Source organism: Cyphomyrmex costatus, unplaced genomic scaffold (assembly GCF_001594065.2).
Source record: "Cyphomyrmex costatus isolate MS0001 unplaced genomic scaffold, Ccosl1.0 scaffold1036, whole genome shotgun sequence".
In the NCBI taxonomy this organism is placed as follows: domain Eukaryota; kingdom Metazoa; phylum Arthropoda; class Insecta; order Hymenoptera; family Formicidae; genus Cyphomyrmex; species Cyphomyrmex costatus.
The window spans coordinates 213,382-231,597 of NW_017274993.1; the positions used below are offsets into that span (position 1 = coordinate 213,382).

An 18,216-nucleotide genomic window follows, 5' to 3' on the forward strand; every position below is an offset into this window, starting at 1 on the left:
GACTATCAGAGGAGGAAAGGACAGTTTCCGCCAATTTTCACAAGTGTTTTTGAGCGATCTCGCCTTTTAAATTTATCCAAATTGTCTTTATTAAAAAATGGGACGCAAGAAAAATTAATGTGTTTTTCTCGCCTATGACGTCACAATTCCAACATGGCCGTCGCCGGTATTCAGGAGCCTTAATCTAAGTCCATAACCTTACTTTAGACCATAAGCTGTAGCCATAAATTGTAAGTGACGATATATCGGCCACAAAACTTAGGTATACTTTTAAGCCGTTATGTTTTAGGTTTTGCTCAGTTCTCTTAAGTCTAATGGTTAAAGTCTAATGCTATACAAAAAATGTTTAAAGACAGAAGTTATTGTCACTTAACCTCTTTCAGCTTATGACTTAAGATCTCTTAACCCCGGATCTACAATAGAGTTTTAAGCCTTAAGCCATAAAAGATGGACGAATTATAATCGATTATTCTCCTCGAATTCGACTGTAATTAGTTAATTTCTTATGGCTTAAGACTTAAAACATCTATTGTAAATCCAGGGTAAAGGTTGTGACTGAGGTTCTTAAAATATAGACTTTTTTACATCGTTAAGAAAGAATACCTTAAACCGTGTTATGTTTTACGAAGTTTGATCGTCAATACGAGCAATCTTGCAATGGCTCCTACTTCGAAGTAGATGTCATTATTAACCCTTAATGGTCTAACGTGGGTCGTTCAAGTCCCGGGCGAAATTTGAAAGTGCTGCAACTTTTGAAAACGGGCGCGGGCGGCGCTGAAAACGTTAGACTAGTAAGGGTTAATGTTGAATTTGTATCTAATTTTTTGCAATATTGAGGTTAAAAAATTAAGCATTTTTTTTCAAAATGGCCGCATGTACTATTTTTTTCCTAAAAGGTACACTCTTCACCTTTAATTTCCACTTTGATTTATGTCGATAGCTTCATTTGGATTGAAGTTATGATTTTTTAAGTGATCGAGTGATTTTACACGCGGTACCACCATTTTTAATACAAAATTATATACAAAAATAATTATTTTCGACATACAAATTTTTTTTTCTTGAAATTGAAGAATTAATGAAGGTCCATGAATTTTTGCAGATTTTTTAAAGCCCTTTAACATGTCTAAAAAACGCCGAGACACGAATGGCCCACGTTAGACCATTAAAGGTGCCGAAAAAACGTTAGACTAGTAAGGGTTAAAGTCGACAGATTTTAAAGATGTAATAGGAAATAATGGTAGCGTTGCACCTCCAAGTTGTAATCTATATAAACAACTTTCAGCTGCATTGGATCATTTAATAAGTCCGAAATATATTTATACTATTATAAAATTAAATCGTTACAATATTCATAAAGATTTACTTTAAATACATAATATCAAAGTTGAAAAGAATAATTCGAACATCTCGGAAACATCAATTGATACATTAAATAAGTCATACATTTTCTTTTTCGATCAATGTCACTGATATATGGTCGCAAATTTCTGATGAAAAAGTAAAGTATAATTTTAAGAATCGTGATAAACGTAAAGTACGGGATGTGTGAAGTTGGCACCGCCATACTTCGAAATCGGAGTTCTGATAAGAGTTCTGGATTCTTCGGAACAAGAGGAAGAGTTCCTGATAATTTTTAGAAAGAGTTCCGCTTAGGAACACCAAAAAAACAGACTTTGAAAAATAGGGGCGCTAACTTCACACCCAACATTAGCACCGCATAGTTCTGAATAGCCTATTCGATGTATTTGAACGAGTACTAGAGTTCCTGATATAAAAAAATTATTTTTGATTTTTTCAAAAAAATTAAAAAAATTAATATCAGACCAGAATAGTTCTGAATAGCGTATCAGATTCCTCTCGGCGAGATCTAGAGTTCCTGATAAATAAAAATTACTAAATCTCTATCATTGTTTAAAAAATTGTCAAAAAATAGACTTTGAAAACTGGGGGAGCCAACTTCACACTCAACACTAGCACCGAATAGTTCTGAATAGCCCATTCGAAGTCTTTTGATGAGCATTATAGTTCTTGATAAAAAAACAAATTATTTATTCATAACTGAAAAAAATTTTTTTTAATTTAAAAAATGATAAATTTTTTTCGGAAATCCGGCGTTTCGACAAGAGTTCCGGTAGCCCCGCCAAGAGTTCTAACGATTATCCTTAATAATCGAAGCGCAGAAATCAACATCTACAAAGACATAGGTACTTCGAAATTGCAGCTATTTAATTTTTCCACGTTCGAAGAATTCACAATTATTCTTTATACTTATCTTCCTCAATTTTCTTCGTTTCTGCTTCGTTATAATTATTAGCCACAATTTTATCATTTGTCGTCCCTTTAATAATTTGATTTACTTATTCAACACGTAACTTGGACGGCAGTGATTTGACAGAGTCGGAAGTTGGTGTATGACTGAGTGCGACTATCAAAATCCTTCCAAAAAGTATTTTAAGTTTTCAATTGATTTCATTTCGTACGCATGACCAATAGATCTTATGTATAATTGGCTTACTTTTGGAAATGAATGCGGTCTAATGCAGGTCCATATGCACACTATTCACTGGATGACTAATGTCTATGCGAATATACGTTGCGAGCAATGTTTTCGCTTTGTTTATTTATAATGTTATAATATGCGATCAAATAATCATTTAAATCAGCTCTTTTTCCAAATGCAATTACAATAGAAATTAGCAGAGCAATGCTAAAGTCGCAAACAACCATTTTAGGAATCGCTATACTATCACTCAAAATCGTTAAGAGCCAAGTTTTTATCGCAACTGCAATGTCAAACTGTGATCAGCAGAAGACATTTGTAAAATAAGTACACTCCCTGCCAATGAAACATTCATACATTGGTATAAAAAAATATATTTTGATTTTCCGTTTGTATATCTTATTTTTTTTTTGCTAACGGTCATGTAGCTTTAATTGTCATGAATGAGGTCTTGTCCGTTTTCGAGTTCAATTTATAAAATAATTTTTGCTCCTTCGTCCAGTAGTGGTGATGCGCCAACCTTTTGTATGATTCCTGCGAGTGTAATACTTTTGACATCGACTAAATTGCTTATTGGTAATGATCCTAAAAATGCAGATTATAAGAAATAAGGAAATTATTGTTAATTGTCGTTGTGTATCTCCATTAAAATATATCGAATTTATTTATTTTCTCTGTGTAACATTATAGTATCATTTTATAAAAAATAGCGGATAAACTTAAGAAAAGTATGCACATAAAAAAATAATATTCTCATTTTGAGAATATCTTTATTTTCGACATATAAGGCATGAAATAAGATTGTATAGCGTTAAATCGATATAATTTGCTTACATGAAGATGTTTGAACTAGTTACACCAAGAAGAATATATTCTCATTATTCAATAATAATTTTCTTGATTTGAGAGGAAATAATATCGGATAGAAAATTACAAATTGTTGCTTCGTATTGTATCATCTCTCAATCATATTGTGCTTTTCAGGTAATTATTATAACATTAACATAAGAATATAATATTGTTGAAAGTTGAGGTTATCAAATTCTTTAAAAAAGAATTTATATTGTTGCTTATATAGGAAACAATGATTGCGTTGAATGAAATATAATCATTTTAAGTTGAGAATAACTTTTTTTCTCTGTGTTGAAAAATTATTTACATTTATTCAGAATTAGCATAAGTTCATAAATTTTATTAATAATTTTCTTTCATTTTAGAGATTTTTAATATTTGTATTTTACGCTAGTTGACAGCATTTTTTATGAAATAATTATCATACATATTGTTATACATACTTGATCGGTTCAGCCGTTACTGAGATCTGATCATCTCAATCCCCCCCGAAATTCTCAGATTCGCGTAAAGGAGGCATGGCAGGTGTCGCTGCGCTTAGCTTAGCGCCGAGACGCTACCGTGTCTCCAGATTATAAATTAATAGGCATACAAAAATTAATAAAATACCTGTGATTCTAGACGTTTTTCTTGTACTTCATTCTTTGCCTTACGTAAGACATTTCGGTAAGACGGGAGGATAATGGTCGCCAAACTGCATTAAAGATTTTGCTTTATTTTGTACATACGTAATAGCATGTGTTTTGGAATCGATGAGATTGCTCGCTATATCTCTTCTTCGATTCCCTGCCAAATGTCTTCTTTTTTTGTGAGCAAAATCTGGCTTGTAATTTTTTATTATAATTTGCAACAAAACATCACTTTTATCTAAATAATTTTCAATTAATCCTATTATTTTTGCATCACATTCTCTGCATATTCCTTTTATTTTAATAGATAGATTCTTTTCTTTATTAGTAGATCCCTTGGCACTCTTAAACGTCCAGGCACAAGGAATTTTTGATTTCTTCCAAATTGCCTCAGCAAATAAATCTGTCCCAGATTTTAAAGTTACGTACCTATTTCCGTCATTATAAACTATTTCTTTTGGTCTTATTTGACGCCATTCTGCTCTTGGTATTATTATGTCGAATCTGTCTACTGAAGTAGTCTCTGAGATATCAGGATTGAATGATTCGTCAATTGTTTCATTCAAAATGATCGAGAATACATTCAAAAGACGATCATAAATTTTATTCCGATTATTTTTTACTATAGTATACACGTGTTTTGCGTTGGGATTACCATCCATGGCTGTTTCGATTGACTTGTAAATTTCGTTCGAAGGAGGAAGAACATTTCCACTTTCGTCAATCACTCTAAATGCTGTCAACTAGCGTGAAATACAAATATTAAAAATCTCTAAAATGAAAGAAAATTATTATTAAAATTGATAAACTTATGCTAATTCTGAATGTATGTAAATAACTTTTCAATATACTTTTCTTATGTTTATCCGCTCTTTTTCATAAAATAATACTATAATATTACACAGAGAAAATAAATAACTTTAATATGTTTTAATGGAGATACACAATGATAATTAACAATAATTTCCTTATTTCTTATAATCTACATTTTTAGAATCATTGCCAATAAGCAATTTAGTTGATGCCGAAAGTATTACACTCGCAGGAATCATAAAAAAGGTTGGCGCATCACCATTCTTTTGCCACTACTGGACGAAGGAACAAAAATTATTTTATAAATTGAACTCGAAAACGGACAAATCATCATTTATGACAATTGACGCTACAGGATCGATAGCAAAAAAAATAAGATATACACACGGAAAATCGAAATATATTTTTTTATACCAATGTATGAGTGTTTCGTTGGCAGGGAGTGTACCTGTTTTCCAAATGTTATCTGCTGACGACACTGCAGTTGCGATAACAACTTGACTCTTAACGATTTTGAGTGATGGTGTAGCGATTCCAAAAATGGTTGTTTGCGACTTTAGCATGGCTCTGCTAATTTCTATTGCAATTGCATTTGGAAAAAGAGCTGATTTAAAAGAATATTTGAACGCATGTTATGACATTATAATAAACAAAGCGAAAACACTTCTCGCAACGTATATTCGCATAGATATTAGTCATCTGGTGGCACGTATGCAGATGGACCTGCATTAGAAAGCATCCATTTCCTAAAGTGCGCCAATTTTATATAAGATCCATATGTCATGCATATCAAATGCAATCAATTGAAAACTTAGAATATTTTTTGGAATCAATTTTGATAGTCGCACTAAGTCATACACTAACTTCCGACTCTGATAAATCACTCCCGTCCAAGTTACGTTTCGAATACATAAATTCTATTATTAAAGGAATGCCAAGTGATGAAATTGTAGATAATGACCTTGAAAAAGCGGAAACCAAGAAAACTGAGGAAAATAAGTTTAAAGAAAAATTTCAACAGCAATGTTCTGATGCATGGATGAAATGGTCCACCAAAATTTACGAAGAAGCTTTAAGCATTGCATCTCAATGTGTTTCTGGCGAAACATTAAATGCATATTATAATGCTGAAGCTGCCAAAAATATAAAACGCCTAATGCACTATCTTCCTCTTTGGACCGGTATTATGATATCATATTATGGTATAGGAAATAGAGTTGCTACATCTTCTAGCGTTGAAGCGGAATTCGCGAATATAAAAACACGAGCCTTTAGAAACGAACTGTCTCTAAGAGCCGATAAATTTATTTTTCGTCATGTAGACTATTTAGATGGACGTGTGAAAGAAGCTTCAGCAAAATCTACATTTTCGAAAATCGCTTCAATTAACGAAGAAATAAAGACTTTTTTACAAGAACCTGTGAACCAAAAAGTCGAAATTAGTAGTGTATCGATTAATATCAATCTATCACAAAGCAGATTTGTCTGTTCTTCATTCAATAAAGATGATGTTTGTAATAATATACGAGTACAAGATGTCGAAAATGTAGATAACTTGCTTGAAGAAAGTATAAAAATACATAAAGCTATAGACGATAAGAGTTTAGAAGACGCGAAGGAGTTTGATTGTAATAATGTAAAAGGTAACAGTACGGAAAATTTAGACAATATGACAGAGGACGGTATAAAAAGGGATAAAGCGATAGGTTATAAAAATGTAGAAGAAGAGGCGAACGGAAAGGATTGTGATTGTGTACAGGATATTAGTATTGAACAGGCAGGTAAAAACATAGGAACGAGCATGAAAATAGATAATGCGACAAAAAGGGAAAAGATAAATGATAATAGTTTAGAAAAAAAATGCGAATAAACCAGAATTAGATACAAAATATAATCCCCTTAATATTAACGAAAATTGGCGCGGGAAAATAACACCTAATAAAAAAAACGAAACGTCCAAATTATATGGATCCTTTCCCAGACTGGGATTTTGTGCAGTCAGAGAAATTTGTATCGATACCTATATTGAGAAATGACAGCATATGTGATAGCATTAAAGTTAAAGATAAACATATATGCATAAGAAATACATGTGCAATAGATTCGTTAATACAATTGTTAGCACATGCAATAGATAAAGAGAAATTTTATAAAAATTTTATAAAAGATTTTCAGTAATCCGCGGAAAAGTTATAGCAAATGATTATAAAGCTCGCATGGAAATCTTACAAGAAACAAATCTATGTAAAATTTCTGGTACTAGATACGTGCAATTTGTCGATGCTAGTTGTAATGTTGATCATTTGATACAAGTGTTATTTACAGACTTACCAAGTGTGATTAGGTTTACGAAGTGCTGTAGTAATTACATGCAACACAGAAATTTACCCACATTATGTATTAACATAGAAATACTTCTTAAGAAAGGATTTGATCATGTACAAGAAGCTATTGACGACACTGAAAATTTAAACGTTAGCCAAGCGTTATGCAAAAAGTGTGATAATAATTTAGAAAGGTCACACGATTATGGTGCTCACATATTTCTTGATACAAGTATCATTACGGACCCAAGTTATATTGTCAAACACAGAAAAAATATAGTATTAGAAACTTTCACAAAGATTATTAAACTTGGAGAAAAAACTTATACGTTATATGCGGAATTATAGATTACAAAGGAAATGAAAGCAAATCGTTTTCAGTTATAGGTCACTATACATGTATAGCGTATACAGGATATTCGTTTTGCGAATGCAATGATCTCAGAAAAAAAAAAAGTTATGTATCGCCAGATAAAATAGTTACACCTCATATAGTAATGTATATTCAAAATAAATACCTCTAATATGACTAAGTATATACTTCCTCCTTAATCTTAAAAATACATATTGGAAAAATAAAAAATAAAGTAATCTAATGTTACTTAACTAAAATTAAAATTTCATTCACGTATTGACATAATTACTTTTTTTCTAAGCCATGGACTTATCTACTTAACGTGCCTTCAACAAGCGCCACAGCACAACACAGTAATCATTTCATCCTTGTTTAACACTGGTGAACAACAAGGATGTACTAATACACTGTGTCACACAGTGTCATCTGTGTCGCTTGTTGGAAGACATCTTACACATATACACACATGAATTCGATGATGAATTCGAATTTATGATCTGGAATAACAAGAACAAACTTCAATATTTACGATATGAACTCGTGACTTATAAAATACTTTTCTAAATAATTAATTGTAAAAATTCAATATGGAAAACAGTAATAAATACAGCCATGATGGTTCCACTCTCATATAAGTACCCCTGTAAAGATTTAATATAATGATTTCAGCGCTTCGATTATTAAGGATAATCGTTAGAACTCTTGGCGGGGCTATCAGAACTCTGGTCAGAACGCCGGAATTTCGAAAAGAAAATTTTGGCTTGTACGGACGTGGAAAAATTCAAAAGCTGAAATTTCAAAGGAGTGTATCTTTTTAGATATTGATTTCTGCGCTTCGAATATTAAGGATAATCGTAAGAACTCTTGGCGGGGCTGTCAGAACTCTGATCGGAACGCCGGAATTTCGAAAAAAAATTTGGCTTGTACAAACGTGGAAAAATTCAAAAGCTGAAATTTCAAAATACTGTATCTTTTTAGATATTGATTTCTGCGCTTTGATTATTAAGGATAATCGTTAGAACTCTTGGCGGGGCTATCAGAACTCTAGTCAGAACGCCGGAATTTCGAAAAGAAAATTTTGGCTTGTACGGACGTAGAAAAATTCAAAAGCTGAAATTTCAAAGGAGTGTATCTTTTTAGATATTGATTTGTGCGCTTCGATTATTAAGGATAATCGTTAGAACTCTTGGTGGGGCTATCAGAACTCTGGTCAGAACGCCGGAATTTCGAAAAGAAAATTTTGGCTTGTACGGTCGTGGAAAAATTCAAAAGCTGAAATTGCAAAGTACTGTATCTTTTTAGATATTGATTTTTGCGCTTCGATTATTAAGGATAATCGTTAGAACTCTTGGCGGGGCTACCGGAACTCTTGTCGAAACGCCGGATTTCCGAAAAAAATTTGTTATTATTTTTTAAATTAAAAAAAATTTTTTTCAGTTATGAATAAATAATTTGTTTTTTATCAAGAACTATAATGCTCATCAAAAGACTTCGAATGGGCTATTCAGAACTATTCGGTGCTAGTGTTGAGTGTGAAGTTGGCTCCCCCAGTTTTCAAAGTCTATTTTTTGACAATTTTTTAAACAATGATAGAGATTTAGTAATTTTTATTTATCAGGAACTCTAGATCTCGCCGAGAGGAATCTGATACGCTATTCAGAACTATACTGATCTGATATTAATTTTTTTAATTTTTTTGAAAAAAATCAAAAATAATTTTTTTATATCAGGAACTCTAGTACTCGTTCAAATACATCGAATAGGCTATTCAGAACTATGCGGTGCTAATGTTGGGTGTGAAGTTAGCACCCCTATTTTTCAAAGTCTGTTTTTTTGGTGTTCCTAAACGGAACTCTTTCTAAAAATTATCAGAAACTCTTCCTCTTGTTCCGAAAAATCCAGAACTCTTATCAGAACTCCGATTTCGAAGTATGGGGGTGCCAACTTCACACACCCATACGGGTGGTTTGCTCCTGCTCGTGTCATGGAACAAACCGCCCCTTTGGCGTCTTGTATCGAAATATACTATTTTATCATGAATGAGGTTTATTTATGATATAGAATTTAAAAAAAAAATCAATCTGCCAAATGAAAAAATTTTTTTCGTTGCACTTCGACGTTGCAAACTCCAAGGTTTCTCCGACTATGCTACCCCTTGCTAGTAACAACAAACTTAACCGCTGCAGTGTATAAGGTCCGTATAAATCGCTTTTTTTTTTTTACTTCGATTCTTATGAAACTGGTCAGTAAATCCATCTCGCTGGATGTTTTCTAAATCTTGAAATTTGATCGATAAAGAAAGCCTTAAAGTTCGTAGTACAGAATATTTATAATAACTTAGAAGAAATTACCAAGTTTTTTGTTCATAAACATGTTAACATTTTCTTTCTTTATTTACTCTTCGAATCGTTTAATATGTAACCTTTATTTTGTTTTATTATCAAATTTTTGAAATAGTGAAAATAATCACGAGTCGAAGCGAAAAAATATAAAAATTTTTACTTTTTAAAAACTTTTTTTATTTACGAAGCAACCTAAAAGCCCTATAAATTGTTCTCAAAGGTAAAAAGATGGACCTTTGTATCTTGCATAACGTTTGTCTACTAAACTTTAATTTTAGACCATTTTTAGAAATTGACTATTTGGACAATATTTTTCCGGCTACATTCCCCCGTAAGCCTTTTTATCAACGGAGATTTAATTATTATAAATGCACTTGTAATTAGTTTACATTATTAACTAATCCATATGTAGTAATAATATAAATGTGTAATTTGAACGCCATATAATTCGTTACTGCAAACGTAATATAATGCCAAAGTTATTTTAATATTGAAATTATTTCTGGAAAGCAAAATTGCGAACCGTTTGATACATAAGCGGTCTCCGCGGAGGATTGAGTTATACCTTTTTGGATATTACGAATTTTATTTTGAGAGTTGCAAACTGCATATATTGCATCGTTTTTTTAATGCGAATTCTTGACATTACAATCCCGCATATATTCTTGATATTGACATTTTTGATAGAATGGGCTCTTATCCTCAAAATTTTGAAAATTCTTGCATTACCATTGGAGGGATTTTAGTAGATAAATCATCACTAACCACACTTTTGCCGAACGCATGGTTAGATGATAACATCATAAATGCGTTTTTATTAATAATGCAAAATCATGCCAATAAGGAAGAACTCAATTTTGCATTAACGTTTGACTCGTTCTTTTCCACAAAGTTACTAAGTGGTTCCATCGGTCCCGGATTTCAGAAATGGCTTGATACAGTTCAAGCGTTGGAATATGATGTATGGCTTATACCAACATTTTATGCAGCCCATTGGACTCTTTTAGTGGTTATCCACAGTCACCACAGGTTTCTGTATTTGGATTCGCTCCACGGAAATCCACCGAAATGTCTAATAGATGGAGTGTGCACCATTATCGAAATGAACCGTTTGGCACGTGCGAAAAAAATAACACGATGGAACACATGGTCCGTAAGTGTCCCAACCGATATTCCATCGCAATTGAATAGTACTACTGGTTCCCATGGTAATTGCGGTGTCTGTGTATGCATATTTACATACATTATATGCACATGCAAAGACACAGCGTTTACAGAAGATGACATGAACCTAGCAAGAATAGGAATTATGAAGATATTACTATCTTCGAGCGGACGCGCAACAAATCGGGGTGAATGTCGTAACAGGGAATTAATGCTGTCGAATACAAATGATTTTAAATCATTAAAACGACAGTACAATATTGAAATCATAAGAAAACCTCCGTGCGGATTTAACACCACCGTTGAGTATTGTTCCTTATTAAAAACACTTATAAGTGCAGAAAAAGAGTAATTACAACACATTTCATGGTAATCGATGGCCGTCTTCAATAGCAAGTCCGTTCAGATGTCCTTGCTTCAAGATTTATTTGCAGAAAAAGCATTTTAGTTAATAATAAGTGATAAATTTATTAAATAAAAAAAATAAAACAAAAAATAACAATTAAAGGACAAAAAAAACAATAAAACAAAAAATAACAAAAAAATGGACAAAAAACCAAAATAACAAAAAAAAATAAAAAACAACAAAAAACCAAAAAAAAGGGATCCGTTAGCAGCCAAGTCCACGTCTTGGGTCCTGGGTAACGCTACGAGCTGCTGACGATATACGTATACAAATATAAAGAATAATTGCACAAGTGCTATAAATATATTTATTGCAAAATAAATAATAAAAAGAAGATAAAGAAGTGGGATAATTCACTCAGTCAACCTTATGATGAAAGTCATTTACGAATTCTTAATATTTATATTCACTATATATTTGTTAATGTGCCGATCATGGGTATACAGTACCCTCTGTATACAACCGAAACTGAACTTTTCCTAGTTTTCTCAGAAAATTCTTAGAAAACTAAAAAACATTGAAGACGATTATCAATTTTTGATGCATATGAGGGGCACAACCCTTCATCTACCTCTGATCCCGAAAAAACATGCCGTGCTAACTATAGTCTCATACCCAAAATGTGAAAAGTTATGGAAACGAACTAGTACTGACAAGAAGCCGACTCTGATAGTTACTGTTACGTGCTCAATGATTTACTATCAGTCAAATAAGAGTTTACATAAAATGTGACATAAACACATCAAGTGTTCAGTCGAAAATGACCATCTGCTGGTAATTTTGTAGTCATTAACAAAAGACAGCATGATCAAACAAGTTTCGCAATTTTTTATTAAACAGATATTAAACTGCAAAGTGAAATAATATATATCCGTTTAACATTAAATAACATTAACTATATTTAAATTGACAAAAAAGTTATTATAGAGAGGCCTACGGCGGTAGAGTTTGTCATTATTAATAGGTAGTATGATCGGACGAACATCGTGATTTTTTATTGATCACGTATTTACCTGCTGATGAAATTAAAATTTGCCCGGTTAACATTAAATGACATTAACAATATTTAAACGATAAAGAAACGTAATTATTCAGGCCCACGGCGGTTAAGATTGTCGTTATTAACAGGTAGCATGATCGGACGAACTTCGTGATTTTTTATTAAACACGTATTGACCTCCTAAATGAAATAAAATTTGTCTGGTCAACATTAAATGACATTAACAATATTTAAACGATAAAGAAACGTGATTATTCAGGCCCACGGCGGTTAAGATTGTCGTTATTAACAGGTAGCATGATCGGACGAACTTTGTGATTTTTTATTGAACACGTATTGACCTTCTAAGTAAAATAAAATTTGTCTGGTCAACATTAAATGACATTTACAAAATTAAAACGATAAAAGAAAGTGTTTTATTCGGGAGTGATGTGTATCGGTGGTTCATTTTGTTGTTATTAGTAAGAGGTGCCGTGTTGGGACAAACAACTCAATTTTGTGTGGAGCACATATTGACCTGCTTAGTAAAAGAAAAGTTGTCCGGTCAATATTAAATGTAACTATCGTTGTTTAAAAAATAAAAAACACCAACGTGCCTTGCGCCGCCAGTGGTTCTCACGCGTATGCTTAAATGTATGTCAGGCTGCGTATGCCAACTTCAGCCCGATCCATGTTTTTATTATACATGTAACGAAAATCACGACTCAATTAGACGGGAGTCGAGACTTTTCTCAAGGATTCGAACTTACCGATAGCGCTATCGGTAAGTTCGTATAAATCGTACCGTTCAGAGTGATTCGGAGTATCGTATAAATAATAGGTTAGAGAGAACAGTCCGAAGGTAAAAGCTTTGAATGTTGTTTTCTTTTGTTTTCACAGGTACGATTTTGTGAGAATTATAAAATTAGTGTAAGTAAAAGCTTGTATGTACATAGTGTAAATAGAATCTTTTGTTTTCACAGAGAAACGCAGCTCAGCTTTTATTTTTAAATCCTCTCCTTCGCGTCTAAACTGGTGCACTTAAAAACATATTACATATATGATTCCCGATCAGAGGGAGATTTATCGAGGTAGCAAATAATGCAGATTTTCTGTCTGTTTATTCCATGCTCATAGTGCCACGTAGCAGGGAATGGAAATTTGTTTGATATCTACTATATTTAAATCATTCAGGTTTTATATTAATACAATAAAAGCACTTTATTAATCATCGTACATAGTCAAGCGAAAAAGGTTAAACCTCTAAAGACAAAGACAACTCGAGAAGACAGAAAACAACCGCAAGACAAAAGCAACAAGAAAGTATCATAATCGATAAAATTAAAGAATCATTCCTCGGCAATAGATTCAATTCATAAACAACCTGTAAACTTACATTAACATTAACTTATAAAATTAACTTATAAAGGGGCGTCCCAATAATATGGTTAATTTTGTAAGAAACAATACAGTCCCAATTTTTGAAAAATTTCAAAATAGTTTTCCAAAATTAGATTTTAATAATAGAATGTTACTTAATTGGATCAAAGTTACAAAAAAGTTTATTAAAGAACACCCTGATATTTTATTTTCAAAAGCAGATAAGGGAAATGTGACAATAGCTCAATGTGAAACTGATTATAATGAAAAAATGGAAATTATGCTGTCAGATAATAATACCTATGAAATAATAAATAAAGATCCGATTAAGAAACTCACCAATGATTTGCGTGATATTTTAATAAGATGGAAAAAATCTGGTTACATAGATAAATTTACTTATGGGAGATTACTTACTACAGATAGTAATATTCCTATAGAGCATATGGATTGGTTAAAATACACAAAATTAATTTCCCATTAAGAATTATAGTTTCATCTATTAATAACCCTTTATACAATTTATCATTATTTTTACATAAGATTATAAATGACTCTATACATATAGCTCCAAGTTTCATTAAAAACAGTTCTGATTTGATAAATAAATTGAAAAATAAAAAATTAGACACTAATTCAGTATTGGTTTCCTTGGATGTGGTTTCCCTTTTCACAAATATACCTATAGATTGCCTTGGCATCTGATAGTGTTATAAAGAGATGGGATTCCATATCCAAAAAAAAAAAAATATTCCACTAAATGAATTCTTGATTGCTTTCAAACTAGTTTTAAATTCAACGTTTTTCATTTTTAATAAAAAGGTTTATAAGCAAATCTTTGGTACCCCTATGGGATCGCCATTATCACCAATAGTCGCAGATATGGTTATGCAGGATTTCGAAGAAACTGCTATTGGTCTATTACCTTTTCATCTCAATTTTTATTATTGCTATGTTAATGATATTATTTTAGCAGCTCCTTCTGATGACATTTTGAATATTTTTAACTCATTACACACAAGGCTTAAATTTACTATGGAAATTGGCAATGAAGAAAAGATTAGTTTTTTAGATATTTTGATTATAGTTAATGAAGATAGTTTGATATTTGACGCTTATCGTAAGGCTACTTTTTCAGGTAGATTCCTCAATTTTCACTCACATCATCCTTTATATCATAAAAGAGGAGTAATTTATGCGTGTGTGAAGTTGGCACCTCATCTTTTGGCACCGCAAGTTTTCACACAAGTACCATTGGCACCCGCAATAGTTCTATAGTTCCTGATAGGTTTTAGGACCAGTACCGCTGATTTACCTAAAAAAAAAATAGCACTTGAAAATTTGAGGTGCTAACTTCCCGTGGCACCGCAAGGTTCGAGAAAGTCGATGTTTTTTTACGGAATCTTACAGTACTTGAAGAGTACTAGAGTTCCTGATAGAATGTAACAATAGTACCGGCCAGTAAATATTAAAAAAAAATTTTTTAAATGGAGCTAGCACCATAAGTTTTAAAAAAATTCATTTTCTTTGCGCTATTTTTTAGTATTCGAAGAGTACTATAGTTCTTGATAAGTTTTAGTGACACTACCGACCATTTTAATATATATAAACGATCTTTTAATCTGAGAGTTGGCACCGCACGTCAGAAGTAAAGTGCCCCTAAACAGCTAGTACTGGCTGACTTTTCGGCTTTTTCCGACAGTACTACGAGAGTACCGAAGAAATATGCAAGTGTCGACCCGAGTACTCTCCGTTTAATATGTTTAAATAATTTTTTATATACGTCATCAACGTCACCGACCAGAGAAATGTCCATCTCGGTTTTTCGATAATAGAGGGCCTTTGACTTTATGTGTTATCTCACTCTATCACTCTATCTATTCTCTCACTCTATCTATCTATATCTAATGTTGCATTGTGTATCACATACATCGCGCGCGCGGTTTAAAATCTTATAATTAAAAATAAAATATTATTCAATATAATATAAAATATTTATTAATAATATATATAATGTTATTATATATATATATAAATAATAAAATTAAAATATCGAAATATATGTATAGAGAAACTAAACAAGTTTTCAATTAGTTTCTATCAAATTTTGTCGTAAAATGAACAGAAACGAAGATATTTAAGAAATACGGAATTGACAAATAATTTCGACTCAAATTTTCTAAAAATGTACAGTTTTTAATGATGTATTTTTACAACAAACTGCACCTTGTGAACGATTTATTGTCTTGTTTTACCTTTGTATATATATAAAGTACTGAAAATAGGATAAAACCGATTTTTAAAAAAATTTTAAGCGCAATTTTTAAGCGAAAATCGGAATTTTCAATAAAATGTCAATTTTTAGTTACACCTTCAAACAGCTGTAACTCGCGAACTATTCATCGTAGAAAGTTCAGCCGGTGCTCATTTTTTAGATAAATTAATTCTCTTCAAAAAATCATTTGGCGCAGTACTGTCTAAATGCAGTGAAAACATACTTATTTTCAAGGAAACGCTTGAAAATGGTAATTTTTCATGATTTCTTCCCGCATCATCTTATACTGATTATCAGAACGATATTGTATATGTACATTTTGATTCAAAATTTAATTCTGTACAACTTTCATTACATACACTAAGTGCGTACAATCTACAGTTTTCGACTTATTATTGATTTTATTGTGCAAAACGTACAGCGATTGTGTCTTATAAAAATGTTTAAATGATCATATCTCCGTCAATATTAATCGTATGGAAATGTTTAAAAAAAGGAAATTCTTCGTAATTAAATCCCCTACAACTTTTATTTGAAGCATTTTACGATACGAATGGCTATTCTCGAGATACAAGCGTATAACGCACGACGCGCGTACGCGTAATCGTTTTGCATAAAAAAGGCGAAATTTAAAAAAAATATATCTCGGCTCCTATTGGTCGTAGAGAGGCAAATAAAAAAAGAAAATGTGCGGAATTTTGTCAGCTACAACTTTCTTAACGTTTTTGTTTTTGATAAAATTGATACTTTTTGAATTATTTTCGAAAAACTGATTTTTTGGACACTTTTTCTCCCCCCATTTCTCTCAGAGGGGGGGGGGGGGGAGGTGAGGACTTTTGAACACTTCAAAGGGAGCACAAAATAAGCCTGTTCCCAAATTTGCAGACCTGTAACCATTATTTCTCCCAAATCGATAAATGTCTTTCCATTTGACTGGGCTATTAAGTATACGTTTACAAATTATTATTCTAATTAATAATTAATATCGTGAAGAACGATTGTTTTGATAATCAATTTCGTAATAACATTATACCAAAAAAATTTATTACACTTATTAGCATATTTGATTACATGTATGTAATATTTTGACATTGGAATAAATACATATTTATTGCATTATCTTTCAATAATAAAATGTATTTTTTAGACAACATCAACGTAGAAATATGGAAAAATACCGTTCGGATATCATTACCAAGAAAGAGAAATCATAATAAATTTCTAAATACTAAACATTAGAAAGAAATATAAATGATGTAAAAGAAGAATATTTATTCATTTTTATGTACGTTTATTATCATTTTTATGTACGTTTATTATAAAGTAAATTATACATAGTGTGTTCTACCTGTGATATGACTTCAGGTTCGTTATTGTATGTTTCTTTCTAATGTTCAGTATTAACAACTTTATTATGATTTCTCTTTCTTGGAGATGGTATTCGAACGGTATTTTTCCATATTTCTACATTGATGTTCTCTAAAATATTTTAACATAATACATTTTATTATGAAAGATAATATCAATTATATACATATATAAACGTATAATATTATAATAGAAGTCAGATTTAGTATATAGTTTATGTAAAGTCCAATCTGCAGTGTGCCTTTGTTTCCTTTTTCTTGCTTTTTATCACTTCTTGTCTTTTTGCATCTTACCCAGTTTCTTCGTTTTCTGTCGCTCGAGGTAAGAGTTGCTGAATTTCGGAAGAGATGAGAAACACGTGAAAAGAAAGAAACGCGAAGAAGAAAAAAGGCAAGTAAAAAAATAAGTAACAGGAAGCAAAGAACACATTGTAGATTAGGTTATAGCGTATAAATAGTTTACACGCGCTTTTGATACATGTTTCTATATGTTTTAAAACGCATTCAAAGATTCTCGATTTAATCCCATAACTCGAGACGAGCTGTCGCGCTTGCACGTAAGCGTGTCGATTTTGCGGCATTTCGAGGACGGGGTTGACTACTTAGATTGGGAAGTGGGTGTGCACGGAATTCGCATAGAATTCCACAATGAGAAGGGTAATAAACGGACGGCTACTTACCTGCCCAGCGTAGCTATGGAGCAAGGTGCGTATCCGCGACTGTAGAATAGAAGGCAAGACGATAGGCAATGGACACTCTCCCATGAGGTCGTCTTTATGAGGAATAATCTGTAATCTAATATTCAGGATGGGACCAGATACAAACGA

The 18,216-nt window shown here is 32.0% G+C and overlaps 1 protein-coding gene across 1 annotated transcript; it reads left to right on the plus strand.

Annotated features, from left to right (window-relative positions):
* Positions 1-10,506: 10,506 nt before the first annotated feature.
* On the plus strand, positions 10,507-18,094 carry LOC108773776 (ubiquitin-like-specific protease ESD4; the record flags this gene model as incomplete). Its single annotated transcript, XM_018539705.1, has 2 exons — positions 10,507-11,026; positions 17,900-18,094. Coding segments are annotated over exons 1-2 (715 nt in total), but the record flags the coding sequence as incomplete, so codon positions are not given.
* Between the last annotated feature and the right edge of the window lie 122 nt (positions 18,095-18,216).